The sequence below is a fragment of the Musca autumnalis genome, unplaced genomic scaffold, assembly GCF_047663935.1.
Source record: "Musca autumnalis isolate F117 unplaced genomic scaffold, ASM4766393v1 scaffold_5, whole genome shotgun sequence".
NCBI lineage: Eukaryota > Metazoa > Arthropoda > Insecta > Diptera > Muscidae > Musca > Musca autumnalis.
In genome coordinates, this window is record NW_027412088.1 from 112,915,524 (window position 1) to 112,937,622 (window position 22,099).

The following is a 22,099-nucleotide window of genomic DNA, read 5'->3' on the forward strand; positions in this document are numbered from 1 at the left end:
AAACGATTCAAAACGACCATTGTGTTTTTTATTGTTAAAAAACATTAGTCAACAAATCCGAAATACCTCAACTTAATTGAGGAAAATTATTACCAGAAATGCAAAATTATGTGACTTCCCAAAGCAACGACAATTCTTAATATTCACGGTTCCTGTTTTCTGTGTTTAAGTATCAATTAATGCGCAAATGGTCAGAACGACTTTCTCACACGACAAATAATTATAAGAAAAAAAAAAAAATAAACAAACTTAGACTGCTAATAAAACAGACATTCTAGGCAGAGACATTGTAAACTGACCTATCACCAATTAAAATATCTGTAGCTTGTTTTGTGGCCAAGAGATTAATTGTGCCGAGTGAATTTGTGGTCGGTCTTAGAACATTTACTTTCTCAGCAATACTACGAAATTCAACTCCACCTGTTTCCTTGGCCTCGTGGATGAATAATGTTTGGGAGCATAACGCAAATTAAACCAAGTCTAAGTATCTAGAGGAAGAGTGGGGGAATGACCGACATCAAATATCCACACTCACTCTGTCTTCCAATGGCATGTATGGTCGTACTCAAACATCGAATGAACGGCTTTGTTTTGAAAAACATAACCACATAGTAGACTTCTCTTGTGCACACTTTTTGAAAAGAATGCCGTCCGACTGGTTTTGGGATTTTTATTTGTTTGTGTGTTTTTTATTTTGTTTTTTCTTTTTTTTTTAAAAACGTTTTTCCAAAGTCGTCTAAAGCACCAAATCTCATTCATGATGGAATATTGACTATGTACGAGTATGTATATAATATTGGTGTGTGTGTGTGTGGCGTTGTTAACTTGGAAATTTTTGTTTTTCTTTTGTTGATTTTGCACTTCTTACTGAGGAAATAACTACGCAATAATGATACACTGTCACTGGAGATCTTGAATTTTATTCTTTAGAACTACAAGTGGATAAGGAATATAAGAAAGTTAAACAAAAACGTTTACATATTTATGACCTACACTAGAGTTGTGTAGTTCCGGAACGAACTAGTTCCAAGGAACTATTTCGGACAAGTAACTATTGGAACTACATATATCCAGATCTTGCGTTTATATAACTCCTTTCGTTCTTCTCGTTCCTTTAATTAAAAGCGTACTCGGTCTTTCTTCGCTGCTGCAATCTATTTGTCAAACCATGACAACATTTCTATCTCTGAACTTTTTGGAACGAAGGAAACAAAAAGCACGATTCGTTGGAATGAAAAGAACGAGGAAAGAAAAAGATTCGTTCTCTCTCGGAACTATTTGGAACCGGGCACTATATTTAGCAACTAGTTCCTTTTGGGAAAAGGAACTAGAAAGATCGATCCGCTCCGGGAACTAGATTGCCCGACTCTACCCTACACCACTTTTTGGATGAAGTATTATAAGTTGGCTTTCTGTGATGGTGCATAATATTTAGGGGTCGGAATCGGTAATAACACCGCTTCTATCTGTCAACAAAAATTGAACATCCCATGTTTAATTAGATGCAAATTAGGTTGTTGTAGGTAATCAATAGAGAAATTTGTATATTTTTCAAAGAATCAAATAGAAAAATTTTAATATTCTTAAATGATTTTGAATATTACTTTCTATTTGGTCCTCTACAGAACATTTGTCCTATAATCCGGACTAAGAAAATATTTCCATTCCTTTCCGTTTTGTTGCTTTACTTTTCCAAATTTTATTCGATCTCGTCTTCCACTTGTTGACTCCATCGAAGCCTTAGCCTTCCAGCCCTGCTTGTACCGCCATGAGCCCCGTATTTATACGCCTTTTTAGTGCGTTCATGTCATGTAATGTCAATCAATGTCATGACATGGCCTAGCTAATGCATTCGTTGTTAGCCGATACAGCTCGTGGTTCATACGAGATCGATATTCACCGGCAATGCAGATTGACCCGAATATCTTTTGAAGAATTTTTTCTTCAAACACACCAACCACTGCATTATCTTCTTGCGCAAGTACCCGGGCCATCCAGGCTGCGGTACCATATATTATTACATTATGACGGCGCCCAGGTAGACCATGTCTTTAACTACCCCAATATTATAGAAACCAACTTCCACAGTTGGCTCGGGTTCTATGGACGCATTGCGCGTCAGTGCCTGCCGTTTGCTGCCAGTCAGTCCCACTTTAGCAGATTCTCTTTCGACTTTTTTATACCCTCAGCATTTATGCTAACGAGGGTATATACACTTACATACGGGCAAAATGTGCCTCATCGAAATAATGGTTTTAGACCCCAAGTATGTTTGAACGAAATGTGTTTCAGACAATTTGGAATCGATTGAGCAATGTCCGTCCGTCTGTCTGTCTGGCTAGCTGGTGCGCACGATAACTCTCGAACGGATGGACCGATTCGGTTCAAATTTTGGCTTTCGTAATATTTTGTCCAAACTTAGTTTAAGTTCGAAGATGGGCTATATCGATCCACTCCTTCCGGTACCTCCCCCACAAAAGTTCGAATATGTTCGGAAAATTTTGGCGCACGATAAATCTTGAAGGGAGCAACCGGTTTGGTCCATACTTTGCCCATCGTAAAATGTGTACCAGACTTAGATAATGTTTCAATATAGACTCAATCGGCCCACTCCTTCGGGTACCTCCCACACAAAATTTCGAAAAAGTTCAGTTTAGGGCCATCTCTCGAATCTCTCTGATTGTATTCACTGCCCTCCATATGACGGTACAATTTTCATTGGGGGCAAGTCCATACTTCCTGAGAAAATGGCCTGAAAGTTGCAAAAAACCCCTATGACACCGTGTGAGGTGGTTGGAGCGCAAAATAACTCTAGAACGGATCTGCCGATTCGGTCCAAAATTTGGCCTTAGTATTATTTTGTCCAAACATAGTTTACGTTTGAAGATAAGCAATATCGGTCCACTCATTCAGGTACCTCCCCTACAAAAGTTCAGAAATGTTCGGAAAATTTGTTCATACGGTAACTCTTGAAGAGAGTGGCCGAATTGGTCCATACTTTACACACCTTAATATATCTACTAGATATATTTCAGGTTCAAATATGGACTATATTTGTCCACTCCATCCGGTACCTCCCACACAAAATTTCGGATAAATTCACTTTAAGACCTGATATCGAATCACTTTGATTTTTGTTGAAGAAACTTGCATTCGCTGCCTCAATTACGATGGTAAACATTTTTTCAGGGGCAAGTCCATACTTCTTGAGCAAAAATCCCGAAGGGTGTAAAAAACCCCTATGGCACCATATGTAGTGGCTGGAGATCCACTTAATGGTCAATGTAAATTCATTCCTTTTAGTATCTCCTCCGCAAAACTTTTGATCTCTAATCCTAATGAACATTTTTGTCGGTTCAAATTCCCAAAATTTTTAAAAACTAAATACATACGTTTTTTGGGAAAAAATTGTTTCAATATATACAGGCTGAGGGTATACCTCTGTCGGCAAAGTCGACTGATACTTTTTTACTTGTTAAAGGTATCAGTTACTGATCGACCGATGATGTCAATATCATCGGCATAAGCAAGTAACATGTGGATATTGGAGCCACCGTGGTGCAGTGGTAAGAATGTCCGCCTTGCAATCAGAACATCAACATTTTCGGCGGTGGCAAATTGCATTACCTAAGTATTTCAGTCATTTAAAACTTTTATACAAGTGGTGTCGTAAGAAACGCCGCGACGGACCGTTCGGATTCGGCGATAAAAAGTAGGTCCCATATCATTGAGCCAATATGAATCGGACTGTTGAATCGGGATTTTGTGGGATCATATGTATGTGGATATTGGAGCATTTCTTTTAACATCTGCTTCTCATATAACCTTTTCCAGCAGGATGTTGAATAGGTCACTCGAAAGGCTGTGTCCTTGTCTGAAACCTCTTTTGGTACTAAACTGTTCGGAGAGGTTCTTTCCTATTTTAACTGGGGACCGGGTATCAGTTTATGTCATCTCACAAAGCCGAATGAGCTTTGCGGGAATACCAAATTCAAAAACTTCTTGCAATACCTTCGAACGTAAGGGGCTGTCGAAGTCTGATCTATGATCGACAAAACAGATGGTAAGTGTCGATCTGCATCTCTTGGGTATTTTCCAAGATTTGCTCTAAAGTAAGATTTGCCCTAAAGTAAATATCTGATCAATGGTGGAGTTTCCAGGCCTAAAGCCACATTGGAGTGACCCAATTACTTATATGTATATAGTTTGAGCACACAGTCTTGTCTCCTTTCTTCTGAACGGGACATATCATGCTAACTTTTCAATCATCGTATGCGTTATTCTTACCAAATGAAAAGCTCGACCGGTATGCCATCGGTTCCAGCTGCTTTATAATTCTTTAGGCGGTTTATTGCTGTCGTTACCTCTTTTTGGCCGGGTGGTATACATTCAACAATCCTCTGGCATTGGATCTGTGGTATCTTCGTCTGTGGATACCAACAGTTTGGAAAAACGCTCTTTCCATATCCGGAGCACACGACACTTCTGGTCAAACCATGGGTTCCTTGGTAAGGTCAATTATTCAAGCAAGACCACTTCTCTAATTAGCACACAAATTTACTCTATTTAGGTTACGCTTTACTTCACTGACGGATTTAATTCGCACTCTGAATTACAACTCAACTCACCCACCTGCTACTCTCGCGTATTTATACTCGTTCGCTGATGCATAGACCAGCCAAGATCATCCATATACGTGTACTCACAATAAGAATAACAATCAGTCGTCGTTGAGCAGCCGACAAGTAAACATGTGCATGGATGTACGCATAATTTTAGTGGGGACACTGAACAAAACCGCACACACCCGCCACATGTTTACTGGTCGCAGTTCTAACAACCACTGAATGTTGATACAAACTTTCTTGTGATTCTCTCACTACTTTACTCTCTTTTTTATTTTGAGCATCAATGGCATAGACAGATCTAGCCTCCCCAATGTAGGCTGTTCTCCAATGTTGGTGAAATGCTAAGTGATTCGAACGCACACACATTTAAAAAGACAAATGAATGTAAACCGGTGGTGCTCAAAATATTTTATGCATTAGTCTCTCTGAGGGAGTCTTTCCTCTGCTAAACCACGACAGATGAGATGAGAATATAGAGAACATATGTTGTTGTTGCAGTCACGTTAACGTACATAAGTAATCTTGGCTGATGTAAACAAACAATGGACCTGAGATAATGAATAAGAGAGAGTAGAAGGGGCGATGAGGGATGAGCGAAGTCTTCTTTGTCCCATCTGGGGAACAATTATTATTATTATCATTATTATTATTATTATTATTATTATCATTATTATTATTATTATTATTATTAGTATTATAATAATTATTATTATTATTACTATTATTATTATTATTATGATTATGATTATTATTATTATTATTATTATTATTATTATTATTATTATTATTATTATTATTATTATTATTATTATTATTATTATTAATATTATTATTATTATTATTATTATTATTATTATTCTTATTATTATTATTATTATTATTATTATTATTATTATTATTATTATTAATATTACTATTATTATTATTATTATTATTATTATTATTATTATTATTATTATTATTATTATTATTATTATTATGATTATTATTCTGTGATGAGTTTTAAATTAAATAAATGCTAAATGAAAATTTACCTTACAATTTATTTTATATATGTATTTTTTATTTATATATTGGTAATTGGTGTAAAATAACTTAAATACACCAGTTACATTCGTAACAATATGTTATCGGAACTAGGAGTGCTTTGATCAGGCAATTGAGTGGAATATGCTGTGGCTATCTGCTTTGATTGCAACTTACCAATGTCCGTGTTGTGTCTGTTTGTAGTTTATATGCTACGTTTAATCGATTAGGTACCTTTGCTGCAAGAAGGTGGTGGTATAAGTCTATGTTTGCTCCTCAGAACGATCGTACATCAGTTTGATTCCTTGTTTTTTGGTCTGGTGACAGTCAGGTGATACTGGTACTGCTAAATACCATGTATATTGCCGCTGCGAAATTTATCAGCATAGTTCCATTGTCATTTGTTTCATTGTGGAGGTTGAATTTTCCCGACTGATGGGGCAAAAATATTCTCCTTTCCAATTTTGACATTAAAATCGCCTAGAAAAATTTTAATGTCATGGGCAGCACAATGATCATGTGTTTATTCAAGGCGCTCGTAAAATATATTTTTGGACTGTTTGCCCTTGTCTTCAGTGGGAGCATGCGCTTGACTTATAGCCTAGACAGACGACAGTCCTAATTTGTATTAACAGCCTTAATTCGAATTAATTTGAACTGGGGATATTGTTCAAATTGTTTTTAATGCCCAAAATCAAATTGAATTTATTCTGAATTTAGCAATTTCAATATGGCAATGCTCTTGAAGATCAATCTTGTCAAATTGCCATGTTTAAGAAAATAAAAAAGGAAAACAAATCAGCAATTTTCGCGTTTTTTTTCCAAATAAGTAGTGGTCTTTCGCGAATAGAATAGCAGCTAAACGTTTTATCGCCTTCTAACAAATCTATTTATTTTCACAAATTTTTCATTACCCACCATATCATTTTTATCGAAAATAATATCTTCTGCAAATGTTTCTTTGCAGTTTTGCAACATTTTTATAATATTAAAAAGACTCAAAAATATCGCGAATAAATTTAGTTTATTTTTTCTTCATCGTGGTGAAAAAGTCAATGGTAGAAAGTATATTTGTTTCGCATATTTTGTCGAACTTTTCTAAAACTTTATGAAATGGTCTGCTGGGTACAAACAAACAGATGTTTCATAAATGCAGAAACTATCGACTGTCAGGGTGAAAAATTAATTCAAATTAAGGTATTTTTAATGCAAATTAACTCTGCCGTCTGTCTAGGGTATTATGTTGATAAATTTTGGTACTATGGTTCTCTATATTCTAAGATTGCTTTAAAGTTTCATTGTTGTATCTTGAGGAATGTGTAAGTTTTACCCTTGCTTTTAAAACTACGATGTAAGATGCATGAATAATTGATACCAAGTCTCTAATAGTGAAGCTTATAGCACCCAAGTATTTTATAACGGAATATTTTCATCGTCATTGAGTATGGTTTGAACACAAATACACATTTATTTTGTATTAGTCTGTTATTACATTGTGCCAAAAACACGTGCACATTTCAGGTGTTCGCCATCGGTATTGGCCTATTACTACGCCAGAGGAGTGCAGGAAATGTGAATTAAAGAACACGTTATACTGTACGAGCTTTTTATGACCTTTGTAATTTATTTTTATTTTGGTCGGCCGTTTTTTAATATTTCGTCCACGAGAAAATGTAGTAGCAGTAATTTTAGTTGTTGTCTAGTGCGGACCTTGTCTAAAATGAAGTTAATTAAGTTAAAGCTGCAAATAAGACAACAAAACGACAAAGTCCCACTGGCCCATTAAAAAGCAAAAGCTAAGTGCTATAAATTACTTAACATTCACCACCCAAGCGGGCAGTGAAATACTGCAATTTGTGGACCCCATCATTGCATGGAAGGTCAAACCATAAACACTCATCATAATAATATTGATGTGATAACTTTAATTATTTTGTTATGTCAATTTTTGTCCGTACATACGAAGATTCATAAAAATTTGAGTGTGTACAAATATGTTAAATAAAATAAAACATACAGGGCTCGTGCAGGCCTGATTTTTTAGATGTCTTAAATATCAAGATTTTAAAATGAAAATTTGTTTCGACGAACATCAATGAAGTTGCCAATATTCCCAAGTTTGATTCTGATTTCCGCTTTAATTTCCGAGAATATATCTTGTGTGTTCAGTTTATAAAACATTACCTTAAAGAACTAGATCTACTGAAATATATGTCAAGTTGTTTTAATTTATTAAATTCATTAGTCCAGTAATTGCCTGATTTTTTTCACCACCCGGGAAAATTACTTTAAAAGACGTGAATTGTGAAGATAAGGAACGAAACAAAGTAATACATTTTCTGTGAACCCTAGAAAATGCGCCAACCTTATTTTGTGATTTTTAAATAAAATGTTAAAATAGTTATTGGTAAATTTGGATATTTTATGTATTATATAAATTACTGCTAACGTCATACGATGATACTGATGACAGACAGTAATGATGAATGACGTTGACAAATTATTAAGAGAATAACTGAAATTTGTCTTCGCACGAAGCTTAAAAATGATCTCTGAGCAAAAAAACATTATTTCATAGTTTTGTCGAACAAAGCAAAAAAAAAAAACGTTCAAGAGATTCACATTGTATTCCGCATTATTCATGGGAATGCAGATAGACAGACAAACATGAATACATATATCTGGTCAATAAACCCGTTTGGTTTCTTCTATTGAATTTTATCTTTATTGAATAATGAATTATGACAATTTTTATTGTGGTTATACATGTGCTTTGTTTTTGTTTGTTTGTTTTTTTTTTACAAATATGTTAAAGTTCGAGTGGCTGTCATGACTATCGTACCCTAAGACCAATGCATCCCATATGTCTGATAATACTGATGACAAAAAACATCGTTTTGAAAATTTCATAAATAACAGCAACCACTTGACCGTTAAATATGTTGATGTAAGAAGGTGTTATCGTTTTGTCTTTGTGGTTTTAGAAAAAAAAAAAAAATACATTTTTGTTCAAAAAATAAACTTCATATCGTCGGTGTCATGCTTAAGTGTTCTATACGCAATTTTGGTGGTTTCTAAGGTTTTCCGGTATGCTCTTTCTGAATTTCTAGTCGGCTTTCTCCTATCTGATCTAGTTTCCGAGATATCCATGCACTTACACGAAAGCTTAAACATTTTGCAGTTATGAATTTAATGTTTTAAAAACTTACAAGTTTTAAAACAAATTTTAAAAATCAGAACTTTAATTTTCGATTTAGAAGTATTTTATTTATAGAGTCAAAGATGGAAATTTTTTTGTCACTTTGTTCCATGTGATTTACAATATTTCACATTTGTGTCATAAGTGTGGATATGGAACAAATCGACAAAAAATCTTTTTTTTTTTTAAATCTCTATAACTTTTATATTTCAATACATATTCCTCTCTATTTTTGCCAATATGTTCTATATACAATTTTTAATATTTCTAGTCAAAAATACAAATATTTTCTTTAGTCAGCTCCACGCAGTTGTGACGCAAAACATTAAAATGCGATTATCTCAAAACGGGCAAATGGCGTATGGAACACTTAAGCATGACACCGACGATATACAATGAACATTTGTATCAGTAATTAGTTTAAGTTGTTGGGATAAACGATTGCAATGTCATTAGGCAGTTTTGATCCACCGATCGATGAATTATTTGCAGCGATAATTAAGAACGATTCAAGACAAGCCCACGGCAGAGGGTTCTTTCGTATCGTATTGACCCGAAACCAAAAGTGTTTCGGTCAGCGTCTACCAACTCAGCGTCATATGCAACTACAACAACGATTCAAGATGAGTCCCCATTGTTAATATAAGGAAGAAATTCTAACCTAATGTGATTATTGATTATCGTATCTTATTGAATTTGTAACCAATAGTAAATGGCACAATAATTAATATTTGTTCTCTAATTGGAAATATGGTTCACGATAAGCGATCTCCATAAATTTTATATACAGTATAATTTCGATAAACCGCACACCACGCGTTTTGCCGGAATTATCGAATGTCCGGATTACCGAGTAGTTACGAAAAGCACAAAATATTGTATTTAAATTATGAATTAATTAAGATTTTATTTAATAACAAGTAAGAAAAGTCTATAGTCGGACGGAGCCGACCATGGGATACCCTATACCACTATTCCTGGACAATCGATCTCCACGGAACTTCTTTTCAATGATTGTGAAAATTTAATTATCAAATATCAGAGATGTAATGTATAATACTTATGACCAAAACAAAAAAGTTATCTAGCATGACAAAAACATTTTTGTAGCAGGAAAGGAAAATTTAGTTCACACAAACTAAAATGTAATGAAACCCACTTAGGTAGTACTACTACTTCCGTTGTTAAAATTTTTACCAATTTCACACAAAAGTTTCAGTCCATTTAACCCGCTAAGTATTATCTGATCTTCACGTTGGTTTGTACGCTTCTTCTTCATCATAGACTCAAACTTTGTTTAAAATTTTTCGGGTTATTATTTTGACCTACAGAGCCGCTACAAAATTGGTTTAAATTTTGTTTTTGGTCCATTTCATCCCCTGAACATTTCACGATCATCACCAAAAACTAATCATTTCTATTCCGGTCCGAACCCAACCTCCTTAAAAAATTCGTTACTATCGGTAAATAATTACGGCCTTAAGCTTGTTTAAAATTTTTAATGGACGGACACACATCGCAAAATCGCGTTATCTCGTCGAGATATGCATTTTGGCATACCAAATAAGGGGACTAGGACGAATATTTCGTGGTGTTACATAAACTTTTGGAGAGACAATATGTAGCATGGGATAAAAATGTGGTTCTCTACACAGAACCCATTATATATTAGGCAGTAGGCCCGTTATCTAGCAAACACTTTATTGCAATTTACATCAGAGGAAAGGTCAGTAGTTTTTTTCCATATGTAGGCTACTTAGCGTAATATATATGTCCTCAAGGAATTAAAATATCGACCAAAAATAAAATTTTTATATTTTTCATACAAAAGTAATGGTCCATTTCACCCGCTTAAGAATATCAGATCATCATTCAACATTGTAGGCATCTTTTTCGACCTATACTCTTACCCGGTGCAAACTTTCGTGACTATTGATGTATAATTGGGATTTCTAGCGAGTTTATTATTACACTACAAACAAATAATGGAATATATTAGGCTGTAACTCTGTTATCTTAGCATGTACACCAACATAATTGGCATCAATTGAAAGGTCAAGCGTTCAAATTTCAAGTATATCTCACTTGTCCGGAATGTCACTTCCAGGAATTTTCACACAAAAGTTTTGGTCCATTTAACCCTCTAAATATTATCCGATCGCCATCTCAAATTGCAAGCTTCTACTTTGTGATATACTCTTACCTTATTTAAAATTACGCGTTGATCGGACTATTTTTGAGACCTACAGAGCCGCTAGAAAATTGGATAAATATTGTGTTTTTGGTCCATTTCACCCGCTAAATATTTCACGATCATCACCAATAAGAATAGGAATCTATTCTGATCTAAACCCGACCTCCATCGTGACGATCGGTCCATAATTGCGGCCTGGAGCGTGTTTACAAAATATAATGGACAGACGGACGGACGGACGGACACACATCTCAAAATCGCTTTATCTCGTCGAGATATGAAGATTGGTATACCACATTGGAGGTCTCCGACGAATATTTCGCGGTGTTACATGAATTTTTACCAAAACAAACTTATAATACCCTTTTCCACATTGTGGTATCTATATATATAAAAATGGTGTAAAAAATGTATAGTAATTCATAAAATGAGAACGGCTAGGCCGATTTCTGTAAAATTTTTGCCAGTTATTCGTATTTTCGAGGAGAAGGTCTTTACGGAAGAAAATTTTGGAAAATCTCTCTGGAAAAGTCGGAAATTTGGAAAAATCGAAAATTTAGTTTTTGTATGAAATTTTATTCCTTAATAGCGAGACGAAGTTCGCCGGGTCCGCTAGTAGGGTATAAAAATTATTGTATTTAACATAGACGAATTTCTAAATAAATTAAATGCACAAGTTTACCAAAAATTATAATCTAAAAGATATACCGTATATTAAGATTTTGACTATTTTAAATATGAGAACATAATTCAATGTACCCTTCACCAATAATATCATCGGATTCATTTATTCCTAATGTAAATAAGGCGTAGGACTTCATTTTGTTGGATATATGTATGTGGCGTAATTAGCAATGGTAAGCACTCCCGGCTTGTACACTTTATGTCCCGGTTCGACTTCCAGATGAGGAAACATCGCATTTTCAACGATGGCAAAAATATCGCTCAGCGTTAATGTTAGCGATATTGATATGAATCCTGGTAGAAAACAATTTCGTATTTTATATTATTTTTTTAGGAAAGCATTTAAATATTTACCAAAACTTTTTTACCAAAACAATTGGAACTACTTTTCTAGGCTTGGTCAGCTACTATGTCTGCCAGAATAGTAAATTGCCTAATGAAAAATTTCAATATATTTTCGAGCTTTTGCAACATACAACTTTGCAATAGAAAAAAATGTTGCAAAGTTGTATGTTTCGAGGGTAAATCGTTCCTTTCAAAAGGTATGGCCTGATGTCGTCCTTTCCAAACTTGAGGATATATTATTCTCAGCTGTCACATATTCATGAACTAAATCAACCTATAACTCCGAACCAGGTTATTTTGTTTTTGGCGTGTAAGCCAATTTCATTCAAATCACATTCAGCGCTTCGAATTATTTTACGTTTGCCAAGACAATTCTTCGGCGCCGGTTCAAAAAGTGGGAAACATTTTTGCTCACAACGAATTAATTTTGCATAATTTTTTTTTCATCGACAAAATAAATAAATAAAGTAAATAAATAAAGAAATAAAGAAATAAATAAATAAATAAATAAATAAATAAATAAATAAATAAATAAATAAACAAAAGTAATTAATTAATTTTTTAATTAATAAATAAATAAATAAATAAATAAATAAATAAATAAATAAATAAATAAATAAATAAATAAATAAATAAATAAATAAATAAATAAATAAATAAATAAATAAATAAATAAATAAATAAATAAATAAATAAATAAATAAATAAATAAATAAATAAATAAATAAATAAATAAATAAATAAATAAATAAATAAATAAATAAATAAATAAATAAATAAATAAATAAATAAATAAATAAATAAATAAATAAATAAATAAATAAATAAATAAATAAATAAATAAATAAATAAATAAATAAATAAATAAATAAATAAATAAATAAATAAATAAATAAATAAATAAGTAAATAACTAAATAAATGTAAATACTTACATATACAAATATTTTTCATTTTATTAACAACGTTTTCACCATTTATTTTCGTTGCAGGTCAAATACCAAAGTGTCTACATTGCAGAAATCCAATAACCTAGTTTTCCAACAAGAAAGTGCAACAAAACGTGTAAATAATTGATCGAAATATAAAAATATTTCTGACATGTGATTATTAAATATTAAATTATAGAAAGAAAACCAAAAGAAATTCAATTCAGTAAATTGCAATTTTATTAGTTATTGCAAATAAATATAAATTAAGAAAATTGCACAAATCAATTTAAAAAAATAGATAAGTTTCACTAAGAAAAGAAATTTTTACCAAATAATAAAAAATTGTTTAAGTAGTTTAACACACTGACACACAAATCTCATTGGTGCAACAACGGCAAACTAGATTTTGAAATACCAAAACAAAAAAATGGCTACAAATAACGATCAGCACCTAGATCCACAGTTGTGGCCGCCACACCACCATTTATTACGCCTTCAACAAAAACCACGAAAATCTCCACAAAATTGGCTAACAATTTTGGCCATTTGCAGCGTATACCTCTGTTGTCTAATGCACATTACCTCGGCACATGTGGCGCTAACATATCCACCTGCACGAAAATACGATTTAGATTTTTTGGATAACTCGCGAACCAAAGGACCATGCGGTATGCCGAAAGGTAAGTAATCCATGTATATTATGTTTGGCATTTCAATACCATTTGTTATTTGTTTTTAATGATTTCCTCAGGAATTTAATTTGAAATATGAAAATTCTTACTGTATTGGATTATCTTAGAAAACAGGCGGGGATGTGTGTTAGGGAATTGTGAGGAATTTTGTTTCTGTTGTTATTACATGTTATATTTTGTTATTGGTTGGATTTTTCGAACAGATTTCTAGTTTTCAGTAGTTGAACTCATTTTGGTTAATAATGTTATATAATAACTAAATATTATTTCACCTCGTACCCCCACTAGTGTTGTTTGCAATGCAAAACAAAAACATCAAAACCCCAATGCACTGCGTCTAAGAAACAGTTCCTTCTTCTTCTTCTTCTTCTTCATTTTCTTACTTTGTTTTGTATCTCTGCATTTATGTATAAATCGTGGGAAATTTAGCGGTCTCTCTTTGTTTGTTTTCGATATGATCAGACCAACAAAAGTATAACAGTAACCTACCAATAACCAGCAGAGTTACATAGCTATTCATAAAGCATTTAAATGTTCCCATAGACGACAGTGCCTTGTTACCGTTAACAAAGTTTCATTTAAACCAAATAACTTGTTGTTGCTGGTGTTGTTAATGCAGTCTGCAGAAAACAACAAAACTGGGTCAGATGACCTTCAACTCACAAATTAAATTTCATAACCAAAATACGTAACCAATAAATATGGCGTGGATTGAATACTTTTGAGAACTGTGCACAAAATGAGAGAAAAATAGAATTCTAATGGTTTAGCGAATTTGTTAGTCTGGATTTATTAATGACCAAACTTAAATAATTTTCTTAATTGCTTAATTGGACATTTATTTTATTTGAATATGAAAGTTCTACCCTAGAACTTGTTTTTAATAAATATTGTTATTAATAAGTCCACAAATTGCTGTAGCTTTCTTATTTATAAGAATTTAACACTTTGCCAATTTAGTTTCAGACTTTATATTTTAATTTTTGATATAAACAATTTAAGATACTCTCAGGCCAAACATTGATACGATTGAACAAATTTATGATTAATACTTGTATTTATTGGCCAAGCAAAGAAAGTGTGTCAATGTAATAAGAAATTGGTTTATATACAAAAGATAATAACATAATTACTCTCGCATCCATTGTATGTGTAATTTATAGGTCTTCATATTACAAACCTGCTTAATGAATTCTGCTTTAGGACTTTCCGGTCAAAATTGGCATACAAATATACACATTTGCCAAATTTCTTTGAAATGGCTATCCAATACATGAAATCGGGTGCAAATGTACATACATATATGGGGGCTACATATCTCGAAATCTGATCAGTTTTCAATATAATTTGGCAAACATTTATCTAGCCCAAACATTTTGCAGATATAGTCAACATTTTATAGATATAGCGCGTTTGGACGAAAATATACGTGGGCTATATCCAAATCTCGACCGATTTCAATATAATTTTGGTAAACTTGTTTCTAGACCTAATTCCATCACAAATTCAAAATTTCATCGAAATTGAACGGACATAGCGTGCTTGGTGCAGCAAATACAAGAAATCAGCCGAAAATATATGTATATGGGAGCTATATCTGAACCGATTCTCACCAAAAACAACCTGTACTGTGATTACTAAAATATATGGACAGACGGACGGAGCTTTGACTGAGAGAGATATCCACAAAAGGAACTATGGGTCTATCCCGTTTTCTCGTTTCCTTATGCATGTCACATACAACTGCACAAAGACTTAATAACCGTTACCACAGTGTGCTGTAGGTTATAAAAACTTCCCACAAAGTAAAATTTTGGTGTAGAGCTAGGATTTACTTAGTTGGCCCGATACAATGATTTGTCCTATAAGCCGAACTAAGAAAAATTAACATTCCGCTCTAACATTCTCCAATTTGGAACACCGCACTTTTCGATATCGTCTACCAATTGTTTAGTTGTACCGCCATGCGGCCCCTATTTATACGTCTTTTTAGCGGGTTCATCATCGCTCATTCTTATAACATGGGCTAACCAACACAACAGCTCTACATCAGCTGTCTTTTATTTCGGACTCCACATTATAGAAGGGGAGATGATGTTTATTTTTTGTCAATTTTGATCCACACAAAATGATTAGGCTTCTTTTAGTATGAGACTCCCTCCTTCAGAATAAATTTTATGATCATCCGATAAAAATTGCAACCACTACGTTTGTTACAAGGTCTAGGTAGACAAACGCATACAGTGCGTGTTCTCTACAAGTCGATATACATGCCGTACACCATGAACTGTAGGAGGGTGTCAGAAGTAGCTATCCATTTGCCGATCATCAGCATGGGTTCCGCAAGCAGCATTGCAATACAACAGGACTGTACGCCATCTTCACACATATTAGCACAAGCCGTGTGAAAGAACAGTGATGGTGGCGCTCGACTTATCAAATGTCTTTGATACTGTGAAGCACTCCACGCTGTTTGAGGACAGTAAGCAGACAATCTTCCCGCCAAGTTTGAAACGTTGCTTAATCGATATTGTGTGGACGCTATGCGTACATGGAATTCAAACACAAGAAATCCAAGCAACGTAGAGTGAAACAGGGTGTTCCCCAAGGTGGGGTGTTATCTCCTTTTGAACCTCTACTTGTACGATCAGTGATGTCATTTGTGAAAGTTTGAACTCATATTTGATCGATCTTACCACCTTTTTCCTTGCGGGAAATATGCAAACATACGCCACCAATCTACTTCAGGAATTTGCAAATATCCTTAGTGGAGGCCACTCTGTTCACCTCATGTACTTCAGGGGTGAGCACTGAGTTGAATGTCATGGTCGATGACAACAGAATTCCGACCACTAGCTACCCTAAGATTCTAGGGGCCACATTCGACAGCATGTTCTCATCGTACGCGCATGCCACAACTATCTGCGACAAGCAACAAGTTCCTTCGGTCGTAACGTGATAGGTCGGTCTGTGGTAAGCTATGCGGCATCAGTGTGGTCCGCTAATATGAGTGCAATGAGGACAAGAAATACGTATATAACCCTGTCAAAACTTAAGTACTTGGGTCTGAGAGCCATCCTAATCACCAGCGTTACAAGAGAGAACATCTAGAACAACAAGCCTATCACTCACTTACTTAGTTGGCATTTTACAGAAAATAGTACATATTACAAAAGTACTCGCACAGATGCAGTCGCTGATGCCATAAACAACTATCGTGTAAATGCGGTCCTCGGGAACAATCCCCCACTATCGCAGCTAATAGCTACATTACACCATATGCTTTTTCACATGTATGTGGTCATTTTGGGTATACTAATATACAGACCAGCTGATGTCATACATGTGAAAAACATATGGCTATATTATAGGCATTAGGAGCGTCAGCTGCCATGACAAACCAGAGTAGTTTTGGCTCAAAATGCGCCTTTCCAACAATCCTGCCAAACCTACTCAACTAACTCCAATAGCTTTCTGGTTACAACCCATCGAAGCAGGCACGTTCCCAGAACTGGAGAGAGACCCAGTTCCAAATAAACAGAAAAACTTACAAGCATATCATATACTTTTACAACAACAAGGCAGCATTGGAAATGTTTTTGATGAAAACAGAAAAACTTATTCTTTAGATAATACCCCGTTTGCATTTAGCCGGATTTCATAAACCCACTGGATTCAAATGTCAATTCCATAGCGCACACGTCAAATAGATCCTCATAAAGTAGGTTAACCCGGCAAAATGCTCTAATACAAACGCCGTTAATGATAAAATGTACATTTTTAATTCTGGGCTCCAGAGCAACATTCATTAAAGAAATGAGACGATAGACGTGATGCAAAAAACATCACCTCATTAAACGCCACAAGGCTATATTTATCTCACCAAATCAACGCACAAGAAACCAAATCGATAATATTGTGGTGCAGATACATAAGTATATTGGAAGAAAACAGTGGAGAAAAACACACTTTTCCACATGATAAAAGAGGAATGAAGAAATGAGTTCCGAGAATTCTACCAAAGATTATATATATAATTGTTCCACAAACATCCCATACGGGACAAGGGAGACTTCTCTCATACCAATGAGTGCACCCCGATTCATATTAGCTCAATGATAAGGGACCTACTGTTTATTGCCGAGTCCGAACGGCGTGTCCACCACTTGTAGAGAAGTTTTACACGGCTTAAATACTCAGGAAATGTCACCGACGTTGCTGAGGGGTATTTTGACACCGTTGAAATTTTTGACGTTGCCTGGCCGGGGAATCGATCGCACGACCTTTATTGTGCAAGGCGGGTGTGCATACCATTGCACCACGGTGGCACCCAAAGATTAAAACATCAAAATGGTGGCTAATCAGATGGCTTGCTGAGGTTATGGAAATATCACGTTTATAAGCTTATGGTATCCAATGATGGAGACCAAGTTACAGAGTCAATCCAAAAATATGGTATTTAATATATACGTTGGGTCCCGGGTTTTTTTTCTACAACTTCTATTTCAGAACTCTAATAGAATGGGCACAATGAACTACATGGTCTTATTTTGCAACATCTCTTCATTCCTTCGTTTTTCTTTAGTTTTTTATAAAACTAAGAAAAAACTGTCAATTTATGCCAAATTTTTAACGTATTATAGACAATTAAAGTCCACTGCTTTCATAAGGTCTTATCTCCCCGGTATTAAAGTCATAGTTCGACTAATTTAAGCGTTTTAAACATGAAATAGCTTTTATTTATTCCAATTTTAAAGAATCGTAACAGTAGCATGCAAAATTTGCATTTTTACTCAAGTTATTAAAGAATGTGTTATTCAGATGAAACTCTTTAAACCGAACAAATTTTGGGCTTTTTGAAAGAAAATTAAAAAAAATTATAACGGTACATTGTCGAAGCCAAACTTTTTGTTGAAAGATATTACCTATAAATGCATTATTACTAGACAGCGGAATCCTAGGCAAATGCATATATGGTTAGGATGGTCGTATTGAAAATCGTATTAAACAGAAACTCGTTTTATCACAAAATAAAACGAATTAGGCCCAGAAATTTTTGCATATCGTGCATATTTTGACATATTTTTACATATTTGCATAAAATGAGCATATGCAAAACCATATGCAAAAATATTTACAAGGATTTGTGGTCTAAAATCCCAACGAAATGGCTGAAATGTGGTATTAGGTCTTCGTTAGGGGTATGCAACTTTACACCTGAAATTTGTCGGCATGGGTCCACGTCTTCATATAGCCCCCATAGAATGGTACCTCCCGATTTCCGATATTTTGAAGGTTGTGGCCTCAACATCACACTTAAATGGCTGACATTTTGTATAAAGTCTTCGTTGGGAGTATAAAACTTTCCACCTGAAATTTGTCAGTATAGGTCCACGTCTTCATATAGCCCCCACAGAACGGTACCTCTCGATTTTCGGCATTTTGAAATTTGTAGCCTCAATATCGCCCCGAAATAGCCGAAATTTGGTATTAAGTGTTCCTTGGGGGTATAAAACTTCCCACCTGAATTTTCTCCATATAGGTCCACGTCTTTATATAGCCCCCATAGAACGGTACCTCCGGATTTGTTCCTATTATTGAAATATTTGTTGCATAAGAAAATATGTAAAATATGTAAAATTTTTGTATATGCAAAATGTATGCATGTTGCATAATTTTGCATATGTCATATGTTTCGATTACAATTTAATCAGAAGCCAAAAATATACCCAGTCCCAAAATTTGAAATAATTCGGACCAAAAATAGGGGTTGCATAAAATTCCGCTGTCTAATTATTACAATACTAACACACCCGTACTTTTGCTGTTTTTATCCTTCTGGTTTTCTGTGGCTTTTTTTCAACTATACTGTACTAGAGTTTCGGATGTCACCACGAATTCTCGTCATGATGTTAACTTCAGTAGTACATTATGAAGCGGAATGTTTTTTTTTTAATATACGTAACAAGTGTCGATGTTAAAGTTCTCGGAGGTGTGAACAAAATAATACATTTCTCCGAATAAAACTTTTCCTTTCGATCTATAAGTCTGTGTACACTGTACAGTCTCTACTGTTGTTGTGTATGGTTAAAACGGCAATTCCTTATTACTGTCATAATTGCTCGTGTTGAAAAACGCTAACATTATGAAAGTTTTATTTGATTGCTGCTCATCAAAATATTGGCTAAAATTATTATTGCCACTAATATTATTCTTCTTGTTATTACAAAGTGAAATTCGCAACTAAATTTGTTGAAATTTTTAGTTTATTTGTTAATTATTTTAACACTCAAAATGCCTCGACTCGGTGTGTTGTTGAATGTCCATTGTCGGTTAGTAGATTCATTTATGGTTTGTATTATTAGCAAATTTTGACCAACCGTATGCCAGTTTCTGCCGTAGACATTCCACAAACATTTATGAAGGCCTAACAGATATTGTATAACTTTGTTTGCACTTTGTGTTGTTTTTTATCTACATTTGTAATTTACATTTGTCATAGTCAAATGTCGACTATGGCACGGCGGCACGGCATAATAATCAAGCGGTAGGTAAACAAACAAACAGAAAAAAATTGTGCAACATAAGAAAACATTAATTGAAAAAATAAAAAATAAAACTTAACATTAATATTCGATGAAATATGACACCTGCCTGTTGTTACTATGTGTGTATGTACAATTGTTGCCAAAACTAAAGCAACTAAACTACGTGTATTTTCTTTTTTTTTGAAAACGAAGTAAACTATTTTTTTTGCATTTAGTTGCTTCTTTTTCGCTAAAAAAATAGGGAACGAGAACTTTTACCACATGTGTAAAAACAGGAGTAAAAACCAGTAAGGAAAGGATCAAAGTCGGGGGGGGGGGGGGGGGGGGGAGGGGGGCCGACTATATAATACCCTACACCACTGTGAATATGTAAAATATAAATCGGAGCTATATCCAGATCTTAACCGATTTTGATATAATTTGGCACATTTATTTCCAGACCGAATTCAGTCACACATTCCAAATATCATTGAAATCGGACTTATATATCGTGTTTGGAGCTGAAAATACACGAAATCGGCCGAAAATATATATGGGTGCTATATCCAAATCTGAACCGATTTCGATATAATTTAGCACATTTATTTCTAGACTGAATTCGGTCACACATTCCAAATTTCATCGAAATCGGAAATATATAGCGTGTTTGGTACAGAAAATACGTGAAATCGGCCGAAAATATATATGGGAGCTATATCCAAATCGGAACCGATTTCGATATAATTTGGCACACTTATTTCTAGACCGAATTCAGTCAAACATTCCAAATTTCATCAAAATCGGACGTATACAGCGTGTTTGGTGCAGCAAATACGTGAAATCGGGCGAACATATATATGGGAGCTATATCCAAATCTGAACCGATTTCGATATAATTTGGCTCAATTTAAGTGGCGAAATTTCGTGGCCACTGGGAACCACATATGTAAAATTTCAGCTAGTTCAAGCAAAAAATGTGGCTAAGATCCCTAAAATACCTTAAATCGGGAGGTATCGTTATATGGGGACTATACCGAACCGTGGACCTATCTTGACAATTTTTAGTGGAGCAATTTCGCGGCCATTGAGAACCTCAAATGTAAAATTTCAGCTAGTTTGGGCAAAAAATGTGGCTAAGATCCCTAAAATACCTTAAATCGGGAGGTATCGTTATATGGGGACTATACCGAACCGTGGACCTATCTCAAATGTAAAGTTTCAGCTGGTTTGGGCGACAAATGCGGCTGAGATCCTTAAAATACCTTAAATCGGGAGGTACCTTTAAATGGGGGCTATACCAAAACTTGGACCGATATAGCCCATCTTCGAACTTGATCTTCCGACGGCTAAAAAAATGGTATTCCCCAATTTTCAGCGAAATCGGTCAACAAATGCGACCTGTATGTTGCGAACGGACGGACGGACATGCATAAATCGACTCAGAAAGTGATTCTATGTATATCCCTAGAAGGAACTACCTTATACCCCCTAGAAGGAACTACCTTATACCCCTACCTAATACCCCTTACCACATAGTGGTGTAGGGTATAATGAATTGTTAAATATAATAAAAATTATATCAGGCACACACACCTCAAAGAAAAATGAGAATATTGTATTATTATATTGCGAATAATAAGTGTCAGAAATTCCTGAATTACTGAAGTAGTGCAGTTCCAGCCACAATTGACTAGTATTTATCAATTTCAAAACTGCAAAATCTACACTTCATCTGTTTTTCGAAATTAAACTTTCCGATCCTTTGCTTATTATATTCGATTTTTCATTACTTTTTCATTTTCAAAAAAAAAAAAAATGTTAGGTAACATTTTACAAAAGACGCAATTTAGTTGCTTTAGTTTTAGTCACCAGT

At 34.4% G+C, this 22,099-nt stretch overlaps 1 protein-coding gene across 6 annotated transcripts in view; it reads left to right on the forward strand.

Moving 5' to 3' along the window:
- Positions 1 to 22,099, forward strand: part of nahoda (DOMON-like domain-containing protein nahoda) — a 142,612-nt gene that overhangs the window by 51,774 nt on the left and 68,739 nt on the right. For all 6 annotated transcript variants that reach the window (XR_012408368.1, XR_012408369.1, XM_073954870.1 and 3 more), the window contains one exon: positions 13,068 to 13,687. Coding sequence is in view for 4 of the 6 variants with exons in the window: in XM_073954870.1 (XP_073810971.1) it covers positions 13,435 to 13,687 (253 nt within the window). In the remaining 2 variants the exon portion in view is untranslated. The remainder of the gene's footprint in view (positions 1 to 13,067; positions 13,688 to 22,099) is intronic.